The sequence below is a fragment of the Scyliorhinus canicula genome, chromosome 6 (genome assembly GCF_902713615.1).
Source record: "Scyliorhinus canicula chromosome 6, sScyCan1.1, whole genome shotgun sequence".
In the NCBI taxonomy this organism is placed as follows: Eukaryota; Metazoa; Chordata; class Chondrichthyes; order Carcharhiniformes; family Scyliorhinidae; genus Scyliorhinus; species Scyliorhinus canicula.
Genome location: NC_052151.1, coordinates 122,016,441 through 122,042,033, shown reverse-complemented (window position 1 = coordinate 122,042,033; position 25,593 = coordinate 122,016,441). Strand labels below are relative to the sequence as shown.

At 45.7% G+C, this 25,593-nt stretch overlaps 1 protein-coding gene across 1 annotated transcript in view; it reads left to right on the top strand.

Annotated features, from left to right (window-relative positions):
* LOC119967469 (exostosin-1-like) overlaps nt 1-25,593 on the top strand; it is an 822,909-nt gene that overhangs the window by 715,774 nt on the left and 81,542 nt on the right. The window contains exon 9 of the mRNA XM_038800037.1: nt 23,394-23,483. Within this exon, the coding sequence (XP_038655965.1) occupies nt 23,394-23,483 (90 nt within the window). The remainder of the gene's footprint in view (nt 1-23,393; nt 23,484-25,593) is intronic.

The following is a 25,593-nucleotide window of genomic DNA, read 5'->3' as shown; positions in this document are numbered from 1 at the left end:
GTCCACTTTTCCTTCGGCTTCTCCATTTGAGTTGCTATTTTGTCAAATGCCATGAAGAATGCCTCTACATCATTTTCTTCAAATTTAGGTACAGCAGGTACATATTTAAACATATCCCACTAGGATTTGGACTGGGAAGGGCAACTCCTCCGTCTTGACATGCCTCAACCTCTGACTTTAACTTTTTAAGTTGATATTCTCTGTCTGTCTCCTTTTTCCTTTCTTCTCTTGCTAATCTTTCCAATTCCATATCAAGTTTCCTCATTTCAAATTTATTTTAATCCTCTTTTGTTCAAACTGCAACCGAATTCTCTCCAGATCGGTTTCCCCACCGGAACGTGCTTCTAATGCTACACTACCTATGCTACTTGCTCGTGGACTGTCTTGTGTTTCTATGCACTCAAGCACTCAATGAATGTATCATATATCTCTGCCTTCCTAGCTTTAACCTGCACCTCTACTTTTAATTCGCTTGCCAATTCAATTAACTTGTCTTTGCAAAGCCCTTGTAAATAAATCAAAGATACGTTCTCGACCTGAGGAAAGGCTTTATCAGCTTCCAGAGCCATCATGTTATGTTATTTTGAACTTGGTGCCTCTTTAATATATACTGAACCCCAAATCATCACTGTCTACAATTCCAAAGATCCCAGGTCCATGCCCCCAAATTATGTCACAGCACCCTGGGCTAGAGCACGGTCAATTCTAGACCCACTTGACCCGGGGTTGGAATACAAGTAACAGGAGGTGTTATTTTAAATTACCTGAAGTCCTTGGCTTAGCCCAATAAACTACAGTCACCAGGTTTGGACTTTAGCACAGGAAGCATTTTATTATGTACAGTATTATAATTAAATCGGCAAAAATTGCACGTGACTATCTAATACCCCTTCCAAACCCACACCCCTTCTAACTACCCCTTCTCTTTGCAGAAACACAGACAAACCACACAAAGGGAAAAGGATGGTTGATAGGTAAAATCTAGGGATGAAGATTTGGAGAAAGCCGTAAAGGGTTAACATCAGAATCTCATGATGCCGATATAATGATGATGTAACATCACATGATTGATTAACAGCGATCTGGAGGGAGCTGAAGTTCGAACCTCATGCAGAGTTCCAATGTGTAAATAAAGTATAATGGTTTAACAATTATAGACGCACAATCATAGAATTTACAGTGCAGAAGGAGGCCATTCGGCCCATTGAATCTGCACCGGCTCTTGAAAAGAGCACCCTACCCAAGCCCACACCCCCACATAACCCAGTAACCCCACCCAACACTAAGGGCAATTTAGCATGGCCAATCCACCTAACCTGCACATCTTTGGACTGTAGGATGAAACTGGAGCACCCGGAGGAAACCCACGCACACACGGGGAGAATGTGCAGACTCCACACAGACAGTGACCCAAGCCGGGAATTGAACCTGGGACCCTGGAGTTGTGAAACAATTGTGCTAACCACTATGCTACCGTGCTACAGTCTCGAGCAGCTTACTTTGGGAGAATAGGCAAGCCTCAAAAGGACCCCATTTGACTTGAAGCACAGAATTAACCTCAGTTCTCCAGAATTTAATTTAATTTTCCAGAATATTCCAACCATTTCTCAAAGGTAAGATTCTCTTGGGATCTTGCCATTACCTTTTTGGCGACACGACCCTCAACCATTTTCTTTATTGACCTCATGACATTGGAGTCCTCAGCTCCTTTTCAGGTTGTCGGCAGATCCAACTGCCTCCCCACGGTTTTCCACAGCTACCTGCTTTCTGTCACTATGCTTTGTGAAGACTACTGTGGATTCCTTCCACTACCTGCAAGCTAAAGCCAATCTCTTAAACGTTTTTTCTCATGAAATATAAACTAAGTAGAGCTCCACCCGCATTCCATGAAGTGAATAATGAAGTTAGTATTTTATTTGCATGAAACGTAGGCATTACTGACTATAATTGCCTGTTGGCTCTTTCAATCCAGTGAGAAAAAGTCTTCACTAAAGCAAATCTATAACTGCCTCTGTCTGTTCCTACAATACTGGCTTCTGTCAGTAAACACACATGAATAAATCAAATAAAATAACCTTCTAACCAAAGGTACACCCTGATTCCCTCTATAGCAATGTGACGCACATGAACCATTTCTAGGTAGAAAGACAAATTAACAATTGAATTCCAAAGTTTTTCTTGTTTGGGAAAACAAACAATTAATTTCTATCTCAAACGGAATTTTATGGCCCTTTTTCTCAGAATTTCTCATTTTTTAACTTCTTTTATGGAGGTAATGATAGATACCCTGTCTCTACCAAGCCGTCCAGAAATGGGGGTCCAGAAATGGGTCATCCATTGTCCAATGTTTGCACTACAACTCTAATCTTGCAAGATAAACATAGGCTAACAATTAACTGTAATTAATGCCCTGCTTGTTTAACTTGCATTCGCCTCAGGATTTTTACCAGTTTCTTCGTCAGGATTTTCCATTTGTTTTAACACTTTAACATCCTAAAATGAAAAGTTATTTTCTGAAAAATATGAATTATGAACTAGATATTAGCAACACATGGCACTGCCGCAAATAAAGTTACCATTAAAATGAATTATTTTGGGGACTAAAACAGCGCTAATGGAGACCTAATTTTATAAAATTATTCCCAGTGAAACTGCGGTAATTGGTAATCATCTGTATCTCATTGTAACTCGAGTAATTGAGAGATTTTTCAACAATCTAAGTAGCCTACAAAGGATGAAAATGCATGTTAAACACAGATGGAGATTGATAACATGCAAATTAGGGAAGAAAGGGAATTCTTAGGGAAAATTAGGAAATTAAAATTAAATTGCCTTTGTAGATTAAAGAGGGGAGGGGGTGATACATTTTTAATTCCCCCATGATGCGAAAGGGATTATTAGGAGGCCATATATAGTCATCTTAATGATTGAAACTGACACTTTAGGGCAGCACGGTGGCGCACTGGTTAGCATTGCTGCCTCATGGCGCTGAAGCCCCAGGTTTGATCCCGGCTCTGGGTCATTGTCCGTGTAGGGTTTGCACATTGTCCGTGTGGGGTTTGCACATTCTCCCCATGTTTGCATGGGTTTCGCCCCCACAACCCAAAAATGTGTACGTTAGGTGAATTGACCACACTAAATTTCTCCTTACTTGGAAAAATGAATTGGGTACTCTAAATTTAAAATAAAAGAAAAAAAAAAGAAAAGAAAATGACACTTTATAGAATGCAAATACAATGTAATGGTGGCATTTACAGGCACAACGGGATTTCCGACCAACCCACCGTGTGTTTTTCGGCAGGGGAGGCGGACTGCCAGCAGGATTTTCTGGTCCCACCTTTGGCGATATAGTGTAGATGGGCTTTAGAGGAGTTTCACAGGTCGGCGCAACATCGAGGGCCGAAGGGCCTGTAAGGCGCTGTAATGTTTTATGTTCTATGATGGAATGACTGCACCCCTCGTCATCAGGAAACCTGTGCGCCATCGGTGGGACCGGAATATCCCACCTGTGCGAACAGACGGTAAATTCTGCCGTAGAGTATGAGAAAAATGTGCAATTCTAACTTGGTGTAATACATTAATGCATCCCTGCTAGAATATTTGGGCGTCATGTAAAGTAAATCAAAGGAAATGGTTCCACAGAAGAGCAACAAAAATACTTTAAAATTTAGATCCACCAACGTAAGAGAGTCAAGATTGTTTTCTTCAATGAAGGATGAGAGAAGATACGCCTTGCTTGTTTTTAAATGAGGAAGGAAATGGGAAAAATAGAAACTAGCAGCCATTTTGAAATGAGTCAGGAATGTCAAACATGCTTTCAAAATTAAGCTGCTCCAAGCTAAATGAACATTTAGAAGGCTCTTCCAGAAAATGGTGAGTAATCTGAAAGAAACTGCACTCTGTATAGGCTGAAGATTGTTTGAAGATTCGTAAAAAAGATCCACTTCAAAGAATTTACGTCTCATAATCAAATTTTAACCTACAATGCATCTAGGATGGTCATTTTTCTAACATTGTGAAAACGTACAAACTGGCCAATCACGGGAGACACCATTGTCCCACTGATCACAGAAGAAATTTAGAACAGCATGCAGGTAGAATTGGGTTATGATTTGGGAACTTCAGAGAATCAGAGGATAATAATAAAACCAAATTTACTACTGGACCAATCCACGAGATGAAATAAGTTTAATAGGATGAATAATCTCTCTAGTAAGGGGGTCAGACCACTTGGGGCAAACGCAGGCATGTGACAATTTCTTAATTACATCACCGGTCTGCTCCCTCTGCAAAAAATCCAATTGACTTGTGCAGATACATTTAGGCTACACTTTATAATACATGGCAATTGCATCAGGGACAGTACTGCAAATGTTTCGGCTCAGTGACACAGTACAACTTTATGTGAACTCTGCTGACAGGCAAAATGAGCAAAGATCTGTATTTAAGACTGTTTACGATCCCTAGCTGCTTGCCTCTTACTGACCCCATGTACCTCCATGATGAATTATTTATATTGGAGGAATGGAGCTGAAGTGTACATGTCCCAAAGGCAATAGCTGGCTTGACAATAGATAGTGATGAAAAGAAAAGCACCAATGGGAATTGAAGAAAAGATTTCACATTGTTTGCCAGTTCCATTACACTAACGGCAAAATGCACCTCAGGAATCTACCGGACTGATAAATAGATGGAAAATACTGCGATTTAGAACATAGAACATAGAACATAGAACGATACAGCGCAGTACAGGCCCTTCGGCCCTCGATGTTGCACCGACATGGAAAAAAAACTAAAGGCCATCTAACCTACACTATGCCCTTATCATCCATATGCTTATCCAATAGATTTTTAAATGCCCTCAATGTTGGCGAGTTCACTACTGTTGCAGGTAGGGCATTCCACGGCCTCACCACACTTTGCCTAAAAAACCCACCTCTGACCTCTGTCCTATATCTATTACCCCTCAATTTAAGGCTATGTCCCCTCGTGCTAGCCACCTCCATCCGCGGGAGAAGGCTCTCGCTGTCCACCCTATCTAACCCTCTGATCATTTTGTAAACATTTCAAGAACACTCAGCTAATTTGAGTTTATATACATAAAACACAATTTTATAACTTTATGAATGAGAGGTGAGCAGCATGAAATGGAAATAAAAATGAATAAGCTTTGCCAGGAAACAAATCTTAATTTAGTAACAGTCATTCTGAAGCAAGTTTTATTTTCAACATTGAATAATTTTATGTCTTTGGACTAAACGTGGCAACATGCACATTTTCACCCCTGACAGTATAATTGTCCCTTTTAACTTCAACCTGATTTTCTAATAAAGTACAGTAAGGAATAGTAATCCCCATGCAATTATTTGGTAATGGTATCGCCTCCAGTCTAATGCAAGAGAGTAAAAATATTATGTGAAGACTGTAAAACATTAGCACTTTGATTTGCATTTTATAGGGTTGCAGTGTAATACCTAAAACTGTGCCTCTGAGGAATCATCTACTCCTGTTTTCCTTCCCTGGTTCTCTTGCCAGATGAGAAGCCTGCATCTGGCTGATAAAATCAGGAGAGTGGTGGGAGTTTAAAATATGTTTTACATTCTCCTGTGAATTCTTCAGTCTCTACCTACTAATGTTGGCCTTGCACCAACTATAGGCACACACCCAATTCTACACACTGAGGATATAGGAAATCCTGATGCAGCGCAAGTGGGTGAAGGGAGACCTGAGCCTGAATTTTATGGTGGCGGATTAGCCAGCTGTCCCTTCTGTCAATCTATAATACTGGGCATCACATATATTGTAAATGAACTAAGATTTTGCAATTTTCGGGAAGTACACGAGCCTAACAGGAGAGGTTGAATGTGGATGGAGTGATTCACGGTTGATTTGCATGAGTGGCACTATCAGGGCTGGAGAGGAACTTGAGGCGAAAGCAGCAGCTGAACCTTTTGATAGATATAGCTAACTGCTTCTTGAAACAATGCTTTGGCCTCAACTACTTCCTGTGGTAATGAATTCCACAGGCTCATTATTCCCTTGGTGAAGAAATTTCTCCTCATCTCTGTCCTAAATGGTCTACCCCGTATCCTCAGACTGTGAGCCCTGGTTCTGGACACATCCACCATCGGGGAAATCCTTCCTGCATCTACCTTATCTGGTCCTGTAAGAATTTTATAGGTTTTTGAGATCCCGCCCCTTCATTCTTCTGAACTCCATGGGCGGGATACTCCGACCCCCCCCCCCCCCCCCCCCGACCCCCCGACCCCCCGGCCGGGTCGGAGAATCGCCGGGGGGCGGTGTGAATCCCACCCCCGCGGTCTGCCAAATTCTCCGGTGCCGGGGTTTTGGCGGGGGTGGGAATCGCGCCATGCTGATCGGCGGCCCGCTGGCAGCGGCCACGGCGGTGATTCTCCAGCCCGTGATGGGCCAAGTGGCCGCCCGTTTTTTTTGCCGGTCCCGTTGGCGTAAATTAGAGTAGGTCCTAACCGGCGGGACCCGATGGCTCGGGCGGTCTCTGGGGTTCTCGGGGGGGCATGGGGGGATCTGCGGGTGGGCCTGTGCCATGGGGCACTCTATTCTTCCGCACCGGCAGCTGTAGCGGTCCACCATGGCCGGTGCAGGGAGATGCAGTACTCTGCACATGCGCTGGGATGATGCCAGCATGCGCTGTCGCTCCCGTGCATGCGTCAACTTGCGCCGGCCGGCGGAGACTCTGCAGCACCAGTTGGCATGGCGCCAAGCCCTTCTCCGCCAGCTAGCGCGGCGCAAACCTCTCCGGGGCCGGCCTAGCTACTGAAGGTGCAGAGGGTTCCGCACCTTTGGGGCGGCCCGACGCCAGAGTGGTTCACGCCACTCCTTCTCGCTGGAGTTGCCCGCCCCACCGATTACGGGTTATCCTGCTGCATAGCTCTCATCGTACGTCAGTCCTGCCATTTCAGGAATCAGTCTGGTAAACCTTCGCTGCACTCCCTCTATTGATAGAACATTCTTCCGCAGATAATCTATGACTCCAGAGCCTTAAACCTTACAAATTTGTGTCAGGAATTTGATCACAGAGGTTAAGATATTGTAGGTTCGAGGCCTGAGAAGCCACACTTCTAATTTTAATTAAACTTGCATGGACTAGTTCCTAAGCGAAACCACGATTTGTTGCTAGGAAATGATCATGACTCTGACTAAGAAAATAAATAAGCCTGGAATAAGAGATTTTGTGGAGCTTCAGAAGACTGTAATGGAGATTACGGATGTACCGTTGATTAGCTTTAAGATTTAAAAAGGCAAGATTAAGTTAAAGAAGCTGCAGAATAAATTTGCCTTACAGCTGAATAGAAAGTACAGGGACTTAAGGGAACAGATAGATAAGTTGCAAAAGGAAAGTGATGGCAGGAGAGCATTGGTGTTTCACACAACAGTTACGCTGGTCATGGGTGCACATTGCAGAGTGCATACAAGGAAAGCACTGGAATAAAAACTTGATTTTCAGTCAGAAAATACCAGGTTAGGCCAATTGGCCATGCTAAATTTCCCACGGTGTCCAAGAAAGGTTAGGTGGGGTTATGGGGATAGGGTGGAGGTGTGGGCAGAGGTAGGGTGCTCTTTCTCAGAGCTGGTGCAGACTTGATGGGCCAAATGGTCTTCTTCTGCACTGTAAAATCTATGATTCTATGACTAAGTGAGGAGTTAGAAGTTGCAAAGGGGGCTTTATTGGAATTAATTTGGCAACCACTCCCCAAGTTTAGCTAAAATCAAACAGCTTCAGACACACGTTGGCCAACAGCAGGTACTTCATAGAATCATAGAATCCCTACAGTGCAGAAGGAAGCCATTCGGCCCATCGTGTCTACACCAACCATCCAACAGAGCACCCTAACCCAGGCCCACTCCCTCACCTTATTTCTGTATCCATAACTCCACCTAACCTTTGGACACAAAGGGGCAATTAAGCATGACCAGTTCACCTAACCTGCACATCACCTGAAGAAGGAGCCGTGCTCCGAAAGCTCGTGTTTGAAACAAACCTGTTGGACTTTAACCTGGTGTTGTAAGACTTCTTACTGTGCTCACCCCAGTCCAACGCCGGCATCTCCACATCATGCACATCTTTGGACTGTGGGAGGAAACCGGAGCACCTGGAGGAAACCCATGGGGAGAAAGTGCAAACTCCACACATGCTGTCACCCTAGGTCAGAATCAAACCCAAGTCCCTGGCACTGTGATGCAGCAGTGCTAACTACTGTGCCGCCGTGCTGCCCATTTGTGGCTGCTTTCTCCAAACCAAGGCAGGTGACTCAACTCATTGCTGAAACAATATGGTTTAAAGTACACCTCCCTCTGCTCCCCCTCTCTGATGCGATGAGGGAATGCCAGTGTGTGTGTGGTCACACAAGCTAGGGACATAGGGCAGGTTAAGATAGAAGGAGGTGCAAGGAACAATGAAGAACCATTCGTATTCACTGGGGTCAGAAAAGAAGTCACAACCACATCCTCACACAGGCTCCTTTCCCTGGTGAGGTTGGGGTTCTGAAAGAGGAGTTGGGGGTTACAGTGAATACGAACACCACCCGCTCCTTCTGAACTCAAAAATAGGAAATCTTTAAGATCTTACACCCGGAGTTAGAGAAACGGGTTCATCTAACTGAATGCTCCCTAGAGTTAAAGCGAGAGATGGACTGAGACATTATGACCAAAGGCTCACTTAAGAGTTTAGAGGATGACCTACAAAATGGCCCCAAAGGAAGAACATTGATTTACATGAGGTCCTGGTTATCAAAAAACAGACCCCAACTGCAAACCCAGGTGTACTTGTAGAGAGGTTCCATGTCTGTTACTGGACAGTGAGGGTCACCATTTTGACTCCCTGAACTTAAGTCTTTTTCTGAAAGGTCTGCAGCCATTAGTCCGTAGCTTGCTGAGAATGTATAAGACTACTACAGTGGCCTGGGACAGGTTGTTGTGGTCTGGGAATAGTCTGTTGTTATTGCCCCACCGTACCATTAGTGAAGCCTGAAGTAGAGGCTATCGCAAGCCCATTGCCTCACCAGAAATTTGGGCCATCCAAGAACTCAGCAGCAACAAGGGTATGCCACTATGGTCATGATAGCCACAATAGGTGCATTGCGGAGCCTGACAGTAACAGCAACCCCTTTTTCTCACCTCCACTTGTATAGATAAACCCCAACTCTATTGAGCTATGGTTAGAGAGAATAGAGGCAGCAAAGGCATGAATGAAATGAAATGAAAATCGCTTATTGTCACGAGTAGGCTTCAATGAAGTTACTGTGAAAAGCCCCTAGTCGCCACATTCCGGGGCCTGTCCGGGGAGGCTGGTACAGGAATCGAACCGTGCTGCTGGCCTGCTTGGTCTGCTTTAAAAGCCAGCGATTTAGCTGAGTGAGCTAAACCAGCATATGGCATGTTTGCCTTCATCAGCCAGGGCATTGAGTACAAGAGTTGGGAAATCATGGTGCAGCTATATAAAACCTTAGTTCGGCCACATTTGGAGTATTGTGTGCTGTTCTGGTCACCACATTATCAGAGGGATGTGGAAGCTTTGGGGAGAGTGCAAGGAAGGTTCACCAGGATGTTGCTTGGTCCAGAGGGTGTTAGCTATGAGGAGAGGTTGAATAAACTAGGATTGTTTTCACTGGAAAGACAGAGGCTGAGGGAGACCTGATAGAGGTCTACAAAATTATAGAGAGGCGCCTGGAAATAGCTTTAAAAATGCAGAGAGTGAAAGAGAGACAGGACAAGACTTCTCTGTCTGAATCTGTCTGCCAAATGTGAAAACAAAAGCAAAAACCTCAAGAGCCACAAAAGAAGCACAAGCCAAAATGAAAGTAGAACTCAGAGCCACAACCCAGCTCCACCCACACAATGACATCACTGAAGCTATGTGATAAGACAAAATATTTCTGAAAGGGACACTCCCATGACACATTCCAGACTCCCACCGCCCTCTGTGAAAACATTTTCCCTGAAATCCTCTCCAAACCTCCTGCCTCCTTAAAATGATGCCCCCTCGTGATTGACTTAAAGGGGAACAGCTGCGTCCTATACACTCTGTCCTTACCCTTCATAATTTTATACACCTCAATAAAGTGTCCCCTCAGCCTTCTCTGCTATTAAGAAAACAACCCGAGTTTATCCACCTCTCTTCATAGCTCAAATGCTCCATCCCAGGTACCAACCTAGTGAACCTCCTCTGCACCCTTCCAGTGAAATCACATCTTTCCTATAGTGAGGTGGTCAGTACTGCACACAGTAGTTCAGCTGTGGCCTAACTAAGTTTTGTACAGCTCCAACATAACCTGCCTGCTTTCATAATTGATGCCACGACTGATAAAGGCAAGTGTCCCTTATGTCATCTTAATTACCCTACTAACCTATCCTGCCACCATCAGGTATCTGTGGACAAGCACCCCGATATCCCTATTTTCCTCTGAGCTTCCTAGTGTTTTGCCATTCACCGAGTACTGCCTTGTCTTGTTACTCCTTCCCATGTGCATTATATCACACTTTTCAGGATTAAATTCCATTTGCCACGGATCTGCCCATCTGAGCAACCCGTTACATCTTTCTTCAACCTAAGACTTTCTTTGTCAATATTCTTCTTATTGGGCAGTCCCTCAGTGTCGAGGATGACTTGCTTTCACTCCGTGGAGGTGGGTTCTGCGGTGGCTGAATAGTCCAATCCTGGCTTCGCAGACTCTGCCACAGGTTTGACAGGTGATGTTTGATGAGCTGGCTGGGTGGAAGGTTCTGGATTCTGTGCTCTCCTGTTGTGTACTCTTTGCCTCCGCGTCCTCCACTCTATGACGCTCGAGGTGATTGGCACCCTCATGGATGCTTTTTCTCCAACTTGTGTGAGCTAAGGCAAGCGATTCCCATGTGTCGATGGGGATGTTGCATTTATTTAGGGAGGCTTTCAGAGAGTCCTTGTAGCAGTTCCTCTGCCCGCCTAGTGATAGTTTGTCACTACGGAGCTCGGAGTAGAGCAATTGTTTTGGGAGTCTTGTCACTCGTGGGCAATGTGGCCCACACGTCGCAGCTGGTCGAGCATGACCAGTGCCTCGATGGTGGGGATATTGGCATGGGAGAGGACGCTCATGCTGGTACTCTTATTTTGCCAGTGGATTTGCAGGATTTTGCAGAGCCATCCTTGGTGATATTTCTCCAAGGATTTGAGGTGTCTGCAGTACATTATCCATGTTTCTGATGCACACAGGAGGTGAGCGATCACGGCTGCTCTGTAGACCATGAGCTTGATGTGGGGTTGGAGGTCTCAGTCTTTGAACACTCTGTTCCTCAGGCGTCCGAAGACTGCACTGACACATTGGAATCGGGGCTGGATTTCATCATCTGTTCAGACAAGAGGCTCAAGAGGGATGGGAAATGATCAACATTGTCCAAGGGCTCACCGTGGATCTTGATGGTTGGGGGCGGTTTTGTGTAGCAGAAGCGGGTTGGTAGAGAACCTTTGTTTTCCAGATGTTTAGTCTGAGGCTCATTCTCTCATATGCCTCGGTGAATGCATTGCCGATGGTTTGTAGCTCGGCCTCTGAATGTGCACACACAGAGGCATCGTCTGCATATTGCAGCTCAATGACAGAGGTTGAGGTGGTCTTGGTTCTGGCGTGGAGGCGTTGAACAGTTTCCCGCTTGTTGGGTAGGTTAGCTCCACTCTGGTGGGAAGCTTCAGGGTGGCAGGGTAGAATGTTGCTACGAGGAAGATGGAGAAGAGCCTTGGTACAATGATGCAGCCCTGGACCCCAGTTTACACACGTATTGGGTCTGTGCTAGCAAGTGACAATTTCAGGCCCCCTAATGATATGGGCTGCCAGTAAACAGTATGGCTAGTCCTGGCTGCACACAGCAATCCTTTTAATCAACAGGGAACCCAGAGATGATGTGCTCCAGCATTTCAGTTGGGTTAATTGCAGATTGTTATCCCTATTTTTGGTTTCAGGGAATACCCAATTTAGTCTTCTAAGTATTTTAGCAAGAATTAGATAAAGTCCATGTTATGCCTATCGAACAGCCTCCTGTGATCTGGTTCCCAGCGAGCGGTCACGCGGTGCCTTTTAGTACACCTATTTAAAAGCCAGCGCAATGGCTGCTGTGGGCATCGGTGAGGAGGTGAGTAGCCATCTTGGAAATCATGCAGTCAGCCCGGGGGTACCGGGGCTGCTGCCCCAGTGCTCAGAGGGAGCAGTTGGGAAGCCCCCAGGGTGGGGGGGGGAGGGGTGGGGGTGGCTGGGCGTGCTGGCCGTCATTGGTGAGGGTGCCGCCCCTGGGCTGGGTAGGCAAGTGGTATTGTGTATACCCATACCAGGGGCAACTTCAGTTTCTGCCCGTCCATCCCACTGAACACCTCCAGGACAGTACCCCAATCGTGGTAACATGGTGAAAATCATCTTAACCCCCACTGACTATGGCGGCTTCTGGCCGCACAGCTGAAGACTATCTCTAATAAGGAATTGGCAATGTTGGTTATGGGAACACTTCACAGTTCTCGAGTGGATTCTCGTGGGTAGACGTGCAGGTCCCCCAGCACAATCGGCTCATTGGATGGCACCCTTACATGGTAGGGAATGTAAGAGTGGGGCATGCTTTGAGGATTTGAGGGTACTGGGGTGGAAGCCCGAACCGATATTCAGTCTCTCACCCTCTCCTTACAGACATCACATTGTAGACCCTGCAGCAGCTGTCCTCGCAGTGGGGGTGGCAGTGCAGGAGGCCAGACACCGGAGAAGACAGCAGCAGAAGCACCGACAGAGGCTTGAGGAGGCAGCCCATGTGCAGAGCCCCGGCCCATCCTGCAGACCTGGCTGCCCATCAGGGCATGGTGGGACCCAGAGGGGGAGGCCGGTGATGGCCTAATCTGTACAGATGTCACTGGTCATTTGAAGAGATGTCAGACACCATGCATGGCAGGAGGCTCCGCCTCAACAGGGGGACAGTGTGGCACCTGTGGCATGTACTTGCGGACTTGGCATCACATGGAAGAGGAGGATGGCTGCTCCCGGTGGACAACAAGGTTACCACAGCCCTGAAACTTTACACCTTGGGTTAATTAGAGGGCATGAGCAGGGACCTGTGCGGCATATCCCAACCTACAGCCCACAAGTGTATCTGTGAAGTCACGGATGCCCAGTTTTCCCGGGCAGCTGACGATATGAACTTTGACCTGGACCAAGCTCATCAAGATAGCCGGACAGCACGATTCTCCGCCATCGCCGGGATGCCCCAGGTCCAGGGGGTGATAAATGATAGAAGTCACTCCTTGCGCACATCGAGCAGTCTGGGAGTGTCCTTCATTAACAGGAAGGGGTTCCACTCCCTGAACGTTCAACTTGTGTGCAACCACCAGCTCAAGATGCAGCCCATGTGCAGATGTGTGTAAGCTTTCCTGGGGGTGTGCATGAGAGCTACATTCTGCGGCAGTCAGAGATCCCCAGAGCCTGTGGAGGGCCCGAGGGAGCAGTCGGAGAATGGAGGACAGGCGGTGGCGAGGGCCCAGCATGCCTGGAGGGTCAGGGGGGTCGTCATCCGCTTCTTATAGGATGTGGCTTTGTCTGTCATCGCACTCCCGCCCCCATTCATTCCCCGTCCTTCCCCAACAATCACCCTGATGCACCCCCCCCAACCCCAGATCTGTGCTGCATCATTGCCCGGTTCAAAGTTAATCACCATTTAAAAAAAAAATTTAGAATACCCAATTCATTTTTTTCCAATTAAGGGGCAATTTAGCGTGGCCAATCCACCTACCCTGCACATCTTTTGTTTTATGGGGGCGAAACCCATGCAAACGCAGAGAGAATGAGCAAACTCCACACAGACAGTGACCTAGGGCCGGGATCGAACCTGGGACCTCGGCGCTATGAGGCCGCAGTGCTAACCCACTGCTCCACCATGCTGCCCTGTCAATCACCATTTCATATGAAGTCAAATATGATATGTGAGGGGAATTTAGCTTCTGGAATATTTGTTGGATACAATTATGTGACCTGGATAATGGATGTTCACAAAGGCAAATATTTTCCTGTTTTGCAAAATATTTCTTAAACTTTAGGGACGCGATTCTCCGCTCCCACGCCGGGTGGGAGAATCGCGGGAGGGCCGCTCTGGCACCCCCCGCGATTCTGCCCCCCCCCCCCCCCCGCCGCTCGTAAAAAACGACGGCCCGCGATTCTCCGACCAGGATGGGCTTTGCGACCTGCCATTCCCGACCAGTTCACACCGGCGGCAACCACACCTGGTCGCTGCCGGCGTGAACATGGCGCCGACAGCTGTTTTGTGGCTTGTGGGGGGCAGAGAGGGGAATGAGCACCACGACCATGCTCGGGAGGGGACTGGCCCGCGATCGGTGCCCACCGATCGTCGGGCCAGCGTCTCAAAGGGACGCACTCTTTCCCCTCCGCCGCCCTTCAAGATCAAGTCGCCACATCTTGCGAGGCAGCAGAGGGGAAGACAGCCACCGCGCATGTGTGGGTTTGAGCCGTCAGCCGTCATAACGTCAGCCGCGCATGCGCGGGTTGGAGCCGGCCAACCCGCGCATGCACGGCTGACGTCATTAGGCGCGCCGGCCGCGTCATTCTCGGCACGCTGGGCCTTGACGCCAGGGCTCAGCGGCCAAGATTTACGGTACGGTCCTCCTAGCCCCCCGGGGGGTGGGGGGGGGGGGGAGAATAGGGGGCCAGGGGCAGCCTCCAACGCCGTTGTGAACCTCTCCGGGTTTCACGACGGCGTCAGGCCTTGTGGAGAATTCCGCCCTAGGTAACAACTACTTTCTAGTCCTGGGAGTCTCCAGATATCACCCACCACCTATGGCTATGGCTTACACCAGGGTGATTTTGTTTAATGTTTTTTAGCACATGAAATTACACATTACTCTCCAAATAGCTACCTCATCTGCGATGCTACTTTAGCTGCAGTTTCACAGATCTTGAATATCAATGCTGTTCGCTTACTCTAATCAATGTGGAAGATAGCTTTCATTTTTCTAAAGACTATTATTAGACACTCATGTTCAACATAGTATTGATTTTTCACTTACCTGAAGCAGTTGTGGGAAAAGAGACTCGAAGCATATTGTGGTGTAAGCAATATTCTGCTATATGTAGATAATCAAATGACAAGATTGCTTAAAGAGCTTCTGATATGTTAATTTTCAACAGCTAAATTTTGATTAAAATATAAACAATAGATTTATTAAAATCAGTCACTGAGACTAAGTAAGCAACTGTAAATTGTCTACTTAAAATATATTTTCCCGATCGTATGATGTTCCAGCTCGTATATGAATGAGAGGAGATGATTTTCGCTGTTATATTACTCTAAAATTAACAACCTACACAATTATGTGAAGTAGGTGCTATTATGCAAATTATTTGTAGCTTACCCCACCTGTGAATAATTAAGCAGGAATTTATTCTCAAAAACTTAATTTTCGTTATTAATTATGGAGAATATATTGTCCTCACAGCAAGTGGTAAATTGACAATTTGCAATTTTAAAAATGTTGACTGCTGAGCTGCTCCTGGAATTCATTTTAAGGATTCTGATAACATAAGGACCAGAATTCTATTTTCTTTGTGCTTTTCCAATAAGGTGTTGCTGCCTATCATGTTTTAGACCTGCTAAAATGCTGGCTGACCCCCGGACCCTTTGCCCATCTCTCCAGGCAACACCCCCTCAACTTCCTTCACCCCGCACCCCCGTGCGCTCACCCAGCCTCAACTGTGGACAACAAAATTTATTTGGAGCCTGCAGAGATTCTCTTTGGATTCTCCTGCAGTTAGAATTTATTTTGGGGTAGGTAACTGAAGATGGGGTGCCGGCTCCCCGGATATTGGGGCGGGCGGGCGGGGGGGGGGGGTCCGATCTGAAAGCTAAGTTGAAGGTTCCCGTCTCTCCCTCCCCTGCCGCCCCCACAGATACACAGCAGACATGGGCAACACCCCCAAACCTTGACCCAGAAGGAGCAACGCCCTCCCATCACTAAAAGTCCATGTTAACCCCACACCACACACGCATGAGGGAATGCCGAATTGCCCCTCATCCATTCTCGCTCATGTCAGGGCATCGCTCCTCCCCACCCACCGCGAACAATACCTTGATGTGGGTAAAAATTGAGAGAATGTTATTTTCTCTTCCCATGCATGATTATTCATTGAAAATATTGCACTCTGAGCCGGCACGTTTCAAAGCTACCTCTTCGTTCGATTACATCGACTGGTTATTCATTTTATAGATCATTAAGTATTTACTCCTTTTTTATTACAATCAGGTGAGGAGGGATTGAATGGCTCCCCTTTTTTCCCTCTCCTTTTTGATTGCAACAAGTTGACCAGAATTCTCCAGCCATTGGCAGTGCACCCGACCTGCAGGGTTACCGGCAGCATGGGGTGTCTTCAATGGAAATTCCATTAACAGTGACAGGAACAGAGAATTCCATTACCAGTGAACGGTGTGTTACTGAGAAACACATGCCAGGGGACCAGAGAATCCAGCCCATTATTCTTAGAAAAAACAATTTACCTTCCAATTCTGAGTGTTTAACCCTTCACTGTCTGTGACCTATGATTATACAGATTTTCTTGAGGTATTAAAAGAGAAAATAATATAATTATTATTGTACTTAACCCAGCACTGTCTTCCTCAAATACATACACCTGCAGTTCTCACATACAAGTCGGTTGCAGCATGAGGCGGATGGATTAAGTACTGTAGAGTCCAGTAAAATTAAACGGGTATACCTCTCTTTAGAACAAAGAAAATTACAGCACAGGAACAGGCCCTTGGGCCCTCCCAGCCTGCACCGATCCAGATCCTTTATCTAAACCTGTTGCCTATTTTCCAAGGATCTATTTCCCTCTGTTCCCTGCCCGTTCATATATCTGTCCAGATGCATCTTAAAAGATGCTTTCGTACCCGCCTCTATCACCTCCGCTGGCAAAGCATTCCAGGCACCCACCACTCTGCGTAAAAAACTTTCCACGCACATCTCCCTTAAACTTTCCCCCTCGCACCTTGAAATCGTGACACCTTGTAATTGACACCCCCACTCTTGGAAAAAGCTTGTTGCTGTCCACCCTGTCCATACCTCTCATAATTTTGTAGACCTCAATCAGGTCCCCCCTCAACCTCCGTCTTTCCAACGAAAACAATCCTAATCTACTTAACCTTTCTTCATAGCTAGCACCCTCCATACCAGGCAACATCCTGGTGCACCTCCTCTGCACCCTCTCTAAAGCATCCACATCCTTCTGGTAATGTGGCGACCAGAACTGCACACAGTATTCCAAATGTGGCCTAACCAAAGTCCTATACAACTGTAACACAACCTGCCGACTCTTGTACTCAGTACCCCGGCCGGTGAAGGCAAGCATGCTGTATGCCTTCTTGACCACTCTATCCACCTGCGTTACCACCTTCAGGGTACAATGGACCTGAACTCCTAGATCTCTCTGTACATCAATTTTCCCCAGGACTCTTCCATTGACCATATAGTCCGCTCTTGAATTAGATCTTCCAAAATGCATCACCTCGCATTTTCCTGGGTTGAACTCCATCTGCCATTTCTCTGCCCAACTCTCCAATCTATCTATATTTTGCTGTGTTCTCTGACAATCCTCCTCACTATCTGCAACTCCACCAATCTTAGTATCATCTGCAAACTTGCTCATCAGACCACCTATACCTTCGTCCAGATCATTTATGTATATCACAAACAACAGTGGTCCGAGCACGGATCCCTGTGGAACACCACTAGTCACCTTTCTCCATTTTGAGACACTCCGATCCATCACTACTCTCTGTCTTCTGTTGCCCAGTCAGTTCTTTATCCATCTAGCTAGTACACCCTGAACCCCATACGACGTCACTTTTTCCATCAACCTGCAATGGGGAACTTTATCAAACGCCTTACTGAAGTCCATGTATATGACATCTACAGCCCTTCCCTCATCAATTAACTTTGTCACTTCCTCAAAGAATTCTATTAGGTTTGTAAGACATGACCATCCCTGCACAAAACCAAGCTGCCTATCACTGATCAGTCTATTTTCTTCCAAATGTGAATAGATCCTATCCCTCGGTATCTTCTCCAACAGTTTGCCTACCACTGACGTCAAGCTCACAGGTCTATAATTCCCTGGATTAACCCTGCTACCCTTCTTAAACAAAGGGACAACATTAGCAAGTCTCCAGTCCTCCGGGACCTCACCCGTGCTCAAGGATGCTGCAAAGATATCTGTTAAGGCCCCAGCTATTTCGTCCCTCGTTTCCCTCAGTAACCTGGGATAGATCTCATCCGGTCCTGGGGACTTGTCCACCTTAATGCCTTTTAGAATACCCAAAACCTCCCCCTTCCTTATGCCAACATGACCTAGAGTATTTAAACATCCATCCCTAGCCTCAAAATCCGTCATGTCCCTCTCCTTGGTGAACACAGATGCAAAGTACTCATTAAGAATCTCACTCATTTCCTCTGACACCACGCATAAATTCCCTCTTTTGTCTTTGAGTGGGCCAATCCTTTCTCTAGTTACCTTCTTGCTCCTTATATACAAATAAAAGGCTTTGGGATTTTCCTTAACCCTGTTAGCCAAAGATATTTCATGACCCCTTTTAGCTCTCTTTATTGTGCGTTCGAGATTTGGCCTACTTTCCCGATATTCCTCCAAAGCTTCATCAGTTTTGAGTCGCCTCGATCTTATGTATGCTTCCTTTTTCATCTTAGCTAGTCTCACAATTCCCACCCGTCATCCATGGTTCCCTAATCTTGCCATTTCTATCTCTAATTTTCACAGGGACATGTCTGTCCTGCACTCTAATCAACCTTTCCTTAAAAAACTCCCACATTTCAAATGTGGATTTACCCTGAAACAACTGCTCCCAATCCACATTCCCTAGCTCCTGCTGAATTTTGTTACACTTGGCCTTTCCCCAATTTAGCACTCTTCCTTTAGGACCACTCTCGTCTTTGTCCATGAGTATTCCAAAACTTACGGAATTGTGATCGCTATTCCCAAAGTAATCACCGACTGAAACTTCAACCACCTGGCCGGGATCATTCCCCAATACCAGGTCCAGTATGGCCCCTTCCCGAGTTGGACTATTTACATACTGCTCTAAAAATAACTCTCCTGGATGCTCCTTACAAATTCTGCTCCATCTACATCTCCAACACTACATGAGTCCCATTCAATGTTGGGGAAGTTAAAATCTCCCATCACAACCACCCTATAGCTCCTACATTGTTCTATAATATGTCTACATATTTGTACCTCTACTTCACGCTCGCTTTTGGGAGGCCTGTAGTAAAGTCCCAACAATGTTACTGCACCTTTCCTATTTCTTAGCTCTATCCATATTGCCTCAGTGCTCGAATCCTCCATCGGCCCTCCTTAAACACAGCTGTGATATAATCTCTGACTAGTAATACAACTCCTCCACCCCTTTTACCTCCCTCTCTATCCCTCCTGAATCATCTATACCCTGGGATATTTAGTTGCCAGTCTTGCCCTTCCCTCAACCAAGTCTCAGTAATACCAATAACATCATATTCCCAGGTACTGATCCAAGCCCTAAGTTCATCTGCTTTACCTGCTACACTTCTTGCATTAAAACAAATGCACCTCAGACCACCTGTCCCTTTGCGATTCATCATCACTTCCCTGTCTACTCTTCTTCTTAGTCACATTGAGTTTATTATCTGGTACCTTACTGGCTTTAGTTGCTGCCTCTTTACTGATCTCTAACTTCCTAATCTGGTTCCCATCCCCCTGCCACATTAGTTTAAAACCTCACCAACAGTGTTGGGGACTTCCCTGACCTTAGGCTGATTATGATGGCCCTGCTGCTTTCAGCATCAAGGCTGCTTAAAGCTCCTGATGAATGATTTGTCTGTTCTTCAGGAAACAACAGTGCAGTGTTGAGTTCTTTTTAAGATTTCTGTCTGCAGCACCTGGATATTCAGAATCAGCAGACAAGGTTCAACTTGCAAGATGAATGGAGAGAGGGGGAAGAAACCCACTCGGGCTTTGTTGCTTCTGTATCCCAGTTACATGGCCAGTTCCGCAGAGAAAGCAGGGTTTAAAATACACAAATGCTTGTCATATGACTTACTTCTCCAACTGCCCAGTGACCCAAATATGGTAATCACTGGAGTATTCCTGTTACCTTGATTAGATCATGGCTGTGTATTCCTCTTTCAGCTCATTAACAAAGTGATTATGTCTAATGGTTGGTCTCAACCCAGCTGGCTATGCAGGTGATTGTCTAGATGTTTTGCGACTGGGGTAGTAGATGGCCTCCATTTATCCTCCATTGAAGCCATTGTCCCTAGTGCTGCTTTGCAGACAGGTTGTATCCATTTCAGTAGTTTTGGATTGCAGAAACTACAGTAATGCAAATGTGTAGCCATCTTCATTGTGATCCCAAGTCACTGGAATGTCATTTTAGTCTTTTTCTAAAATTTAGTTTGGCGTTCCCAGACAGAAAATTAAAAATCATTTTTATATAAAGCCTGTTTTCACACATTCTGATTCAATTAGGTATTTCACTCCTTTATTGACAACAGGTGATTCTCCCTGTTTAGCACTCCTGGCATGGAAATCCATGCATTGGTAGTGAAATGAAATGAAATGAGAAATGAAAATCGCTTATTGTCACAAGTAGGCTTCAAAAGAAGTTACTGTGAAAAGCCCCTAATCGCCACATTCCGGCGCCTGTTCGGGGAGGCTGCTACGGGAATTGAACCGTGCTGCTGGCCTGCCTTGGTCTGCTTCAAAAGCCAGTGATTTAGCCCAGTGTGCTAAACCAGCCCCTGTGTCAATTATAATTTCAGGCAATCAGACTATAGCAACGCCGAATGTCATTTAATTGGGTTAAAAGTCATGGTGAGGTTTAGGTGGGGGGGGGGGGGGGGTGGTGGTGGTAGGTGAGGCTTATGAGTTTAGTCAGTGAAACAATCATGCAGCCACCTGCATTCTATTTTTTTTGTAGTGCACACAATATTTGTTTAAGTACACCGGGTATTTCGATTTTGTTTACATAGCTGTGGACAAGTAGTACTTTTAAGGAGCTGACATGTGACACTGCCATTTTCAGGTTGTCACGTGACTACAAGACCTTGACAATCAGCTCAAGCCATCTCAAAGGATAAGCCTAATTTATTTCAAGCTGGCAAGCCGCGATTGAAGAACCAAGACACATAGCTAGCTTGCCAGTCAGCAGGGCTAAAATCTCAGCAGTTCCTTCTTGAAGCCAAACTAGAAGTCGGCTGTGAAATAAATAATGTAATCCTCTTGGGTGAAAAGCTAATAGGCCAGCAGTGGGCCAGAAGAATTCTGCAGGTACATCCTGAATGCTTCTTCTAGCTCCACAATTTCTTTTTTTGAGAAAAAGCCTTCATAACCTGTTTTCGAAGTGACCGGAAGCTGCCCCTTTAAGGACAAATAGTTAAACTACTTAATAGGTATTACCAGTGAGCAATGTGTGCAATGCACACTTTATCCATTGGCAGCTTAAAAATTGTTTTCAAAGCAGGAACGCTAGCACAGTGGTTAGCACTGTTGCTTCACAGCTCCAGGGTCCCTGGTTCGATTCCTTCTTGGGTCACTGTGCGGAGTCTGCACGTTCTTCCTGTGTCTGCGTGGGCTTCCTCCGGGTGCTCCGGTTTCATGCTACAAGTCCTGAAATACGTGCTGTTAGATAATGTGGACATTCTGAATTCTCCCTCTGTGTACCCAAACAGGTGCCAGAATGTGGCGACTAGGGGCTTTTCACAGTAACTTCATTGCAATGTTAATGTAAGCCTACTTGTGACAATAATAAAGATTATTGTTATTATTATTATTGGGTCCCCATTTTTCATATTATAAATAGATTCCTACCGAAAGTTGATAAAAACTTGGGCCACACTAAAGAAGATCCTCAGGTCACATGACAGTAGGCAGAAGCAGGAAGAGTAAATTATATTATGAACTTCATTACCATTCTAGCTGCCTTATTCAGTTGTTCAAGAACTGAGTACCGAGTATTGTGAAATTGTGCTTGAAATTTACTCATTGTTGTTTTACTTCACAAAAGATAGCAGTAACGTACTGAATAGTAGCAGTGTTACAACATCTCACTTGTAGAATTTTCTTTGGCGATCACTCGGTAATGAGTATGATTGGCCAGCGAACAAACTCCATGTCGTTGGTCATGGCTTCTGGGAGTCCTTGCATAGCTGATGAGCCTGATCCTAGAGCCATACCTCCGACCTCACACTTTGCAGGTGTTTCCAGGAGGTGGGATTGGTCCTTGGACTAGAGATCTCCGGTCTCCGATATTCCTTTCTCAGGCTCCTTTGCCATATTTCCTCTTGCTGTAGGGTGTTCTTAACTAGTTATGTCCCTTCAATCAGGAGGTTCTTCCAAGTAGGTCTTTTCTGAGCAAGGGTCTTCCAGACATTGACATCTATGTTGCATTTCTTAGGGCAGCACGGTGGCCTAGTGGTTAGCATAACCGCCTCACGGCGCTGAGGTCCCAGGTTCGATCCCGGCTCTGGGTCACTGTCCGTGTGGAGTTTGCACATTCTCCCCGTGTCTGCGTGGGTTTCGCCCCCACAACCCAAAAATGTGCAGGGTAGGTGGATTGGCCACGCTAAATTGCCCCTTAATAGAAAAAATAATTGGGTAATCTAAATTTAAAAAAAAAAAAATGTTGCATTTCTTGAGGTAAGCCTTTGAAGCACTTCCTTTGTCCTCCTTTTGTTTGGAAGCCTTCTTTGATCTAGGCAAAGAATATTTGCTTTGGCAGTCGAGACTCTGGCCGGCCCAGCCGAGTTGGTTTTAGATGATCATGGCCTCGATGCTGGTTCTCTTGGCTCCTTAAAAGACGCAGATATTAGTATGTCTGTCCTCCAGCTGATGAGGAGAATCCGTTTCAGACAGCATTGATGATACATTTCCAGGGCCTTGAGATGACAGCTGTACGTAGTCCCAATTTCTGATTCGTATAGAAGAGTTGGGTGAACGACTGTCTTGTACAGGGGGATCTTGGTGTCAGCCCAGATATTACGGTTGTCGATGTCTCGTCTTTAACCATCCAAAGGTGGCACTTGTGGATTGGATGCAATGTTGGATCTCCGCATCAATGTCAGCTTAAGGTGAGGGGTGGCTCCCCAGGTATGAGAAATGTTTCACAAACTTATAGAATATCACATTGAAAGAAACTGGTATTTTAGGTGAAATAAAACAGAATAGCGGCAGAAATCAAATTGTTCAACTACAAACATATGTTACAAAGACATTCTTTAGGAAGGATTAATTAAAACATGAATTCTGGATGGTATGAAAGTTGCAGAGGCTATAAAACTTACAGTTTTTGTATTTTTACAGACTATGAGCAGCCGTTTCTTCCCATATAATGTCATCCAGACAGATGCTGTGCTCAGCTTAGATGAAGACACTGTGCTGTCAAGCAATGAGGTAAGTCACGAGCCCTACAAAATAATGTGTTTGAGAAAACTCTGTTCTGAATTTCCATTTGGTCTCCTGAGAGGTGGAGCCTCTGGCTGCCTTTGTACGATCATTTATGTAGATAGTGGCTGAGCCTTCCTATGCTGGGATCATCCTGGCTAGCCATCCAACCTCCACCCTGCAAAAAAATCTAGCTCATTCAAAACTCTTCCTGTCTCCTAATAAATACCAAGTCCCGCTCACCCATCACTCCCATCCTTACTGAACTGCATTGTCTGCCAACCCCATCCCACCCCTACCTAACATTTTAATTTATTATTTTTATCCTCATATTCAAATGCATTTATGGCTTTGCCCCTTCCTAACTTTGCTCTTTCCCTACAACCCTTCAAAATGTTGCACACTTACAGCTTGGACTTCTTGTACATCCTCATCTCCCTTTGCTGTACCAATGATGGCTGTGATTTCTACCCTTACATCCAGGAATTCCTTGTCTAAACCTTACCTCGCCACCTCTCGCCTTTTAGATCCTCCTTAAAATTCTACTTGCTTGACCAATCCATTAATCATTCTTCCTTATAACCGCACCACACCCCTCCTTGCTCTCTTTCAATATTTTGTTTAATTACGCTTCAGTGGTTAGCACTATGGCTTCTCAGCGCCAGGGTCCAAGGTTCGATTCCCAGCTTGGATCACTGTCTGTGTGGAGTCTGCACACGTTCTCCCATGTCTGCATGGGTTTCCTCCAGGTGTTCCAGTTTCCTCACACTAGTCCCGAAAGATGTGCTATTAGGTAATTTTGACATTCTTAATTCTCCCTCTGTGTAGCCGGACAGGCTTCGGAATGGCGGGGGGGTGGGGGGGGTGAGCTGGAACCGGCCCAGTCCACCCAGGAAGAAGTGCGGAAGCAGCCACAGGAACTGTCAGGTGTGGAGGCAGGCTGCTGAAAAGGTCTTCCTCGGTACAATTTTATGTTTCAGTTAAAATAAAAACACAAGAGTCCTCAATCCTTCACCCCTCACACCTTGACAATGTTCCAAATATTCCCCATCCATGCCATCTCATGCCCCCCCCCCCCCCCCCCCCCCCAACCAACCCTCATGGTCTCATATCCCGTATGCCATTTTCCCCACTTGGCCACCCAAACTCTTACTGCTCCTCATGCCCCCTGTTCCAAGCTCTACCTTATCACCCATTGTCAGTACCTCCTCAGCCAAGCTCTTCCCTTCCACCATCCCCTATGGCCTTTCATGCCTCCTGTGCTAAGCTATGGCATTTACATGTCCATTCCCACTATGCACTTTCTCGAACCAATGAACTCTTTAGTGTAAAGTAGGTCATTAGTAAACCCTTGCAAATAAATCATTCATTGAGTACTTTTTCCGATGTTTCAAGTACAGGCTATTAAAAGTGTCAATCATGCAGGCCGTTTGAAGTCTCAGAAAACACAAACCACACACTCCTGAAGTGACTTAACTTGTGCAAACAAATATTGTGTGAAAGTGACAGCAGAGATCAGAGAGCCTGAATTGTCAATCAATTATTTCTTTATGGGAGTAGCTGTTCCATTATTATAATAGCTGCCACTGCCCTCAGCTAATCATGCAGTTAATATCACAATGTTAGTTGACAGAAGTTATGGATTTCAAGGTTTTTGTGGTTTTAAAAATTCTAAATGACCTGGATGATTGACACTTTTAGTAGCTTGTACTTTAGACTTTTTTGTCAAACATAGGAGAAAGTTCTCAATGAATGACTTCCTTTCAGGGTTTTATTTTACACATTCCAATTTACATTATAAGATTCATTGGTTCTCGAAAGTGTACAGTTGGTCAATAGCCATGGAAGTGACATAGCTTGATATCGGGGACTTGGTATTGGTGGCAGTGAGAGTGGAAGAGCAGAGCTTGGCATAGAGAGCATGAGGGAGATATTTCAAACTACTTTTTAAAAGTTCCTCTCATGCAGACTAGGGTTCACAATACCTCTAAGGGGCCCTGAATCAAGACTCTTTAAGAACCTGACCCGGCTACATGAAAATTGCGGAGGAGATGCCTTTTTCCACAATGGAGTAAGCCAGGTCACAAGTGTCGGATGAGGGATTCTGACAGGAAGCAGC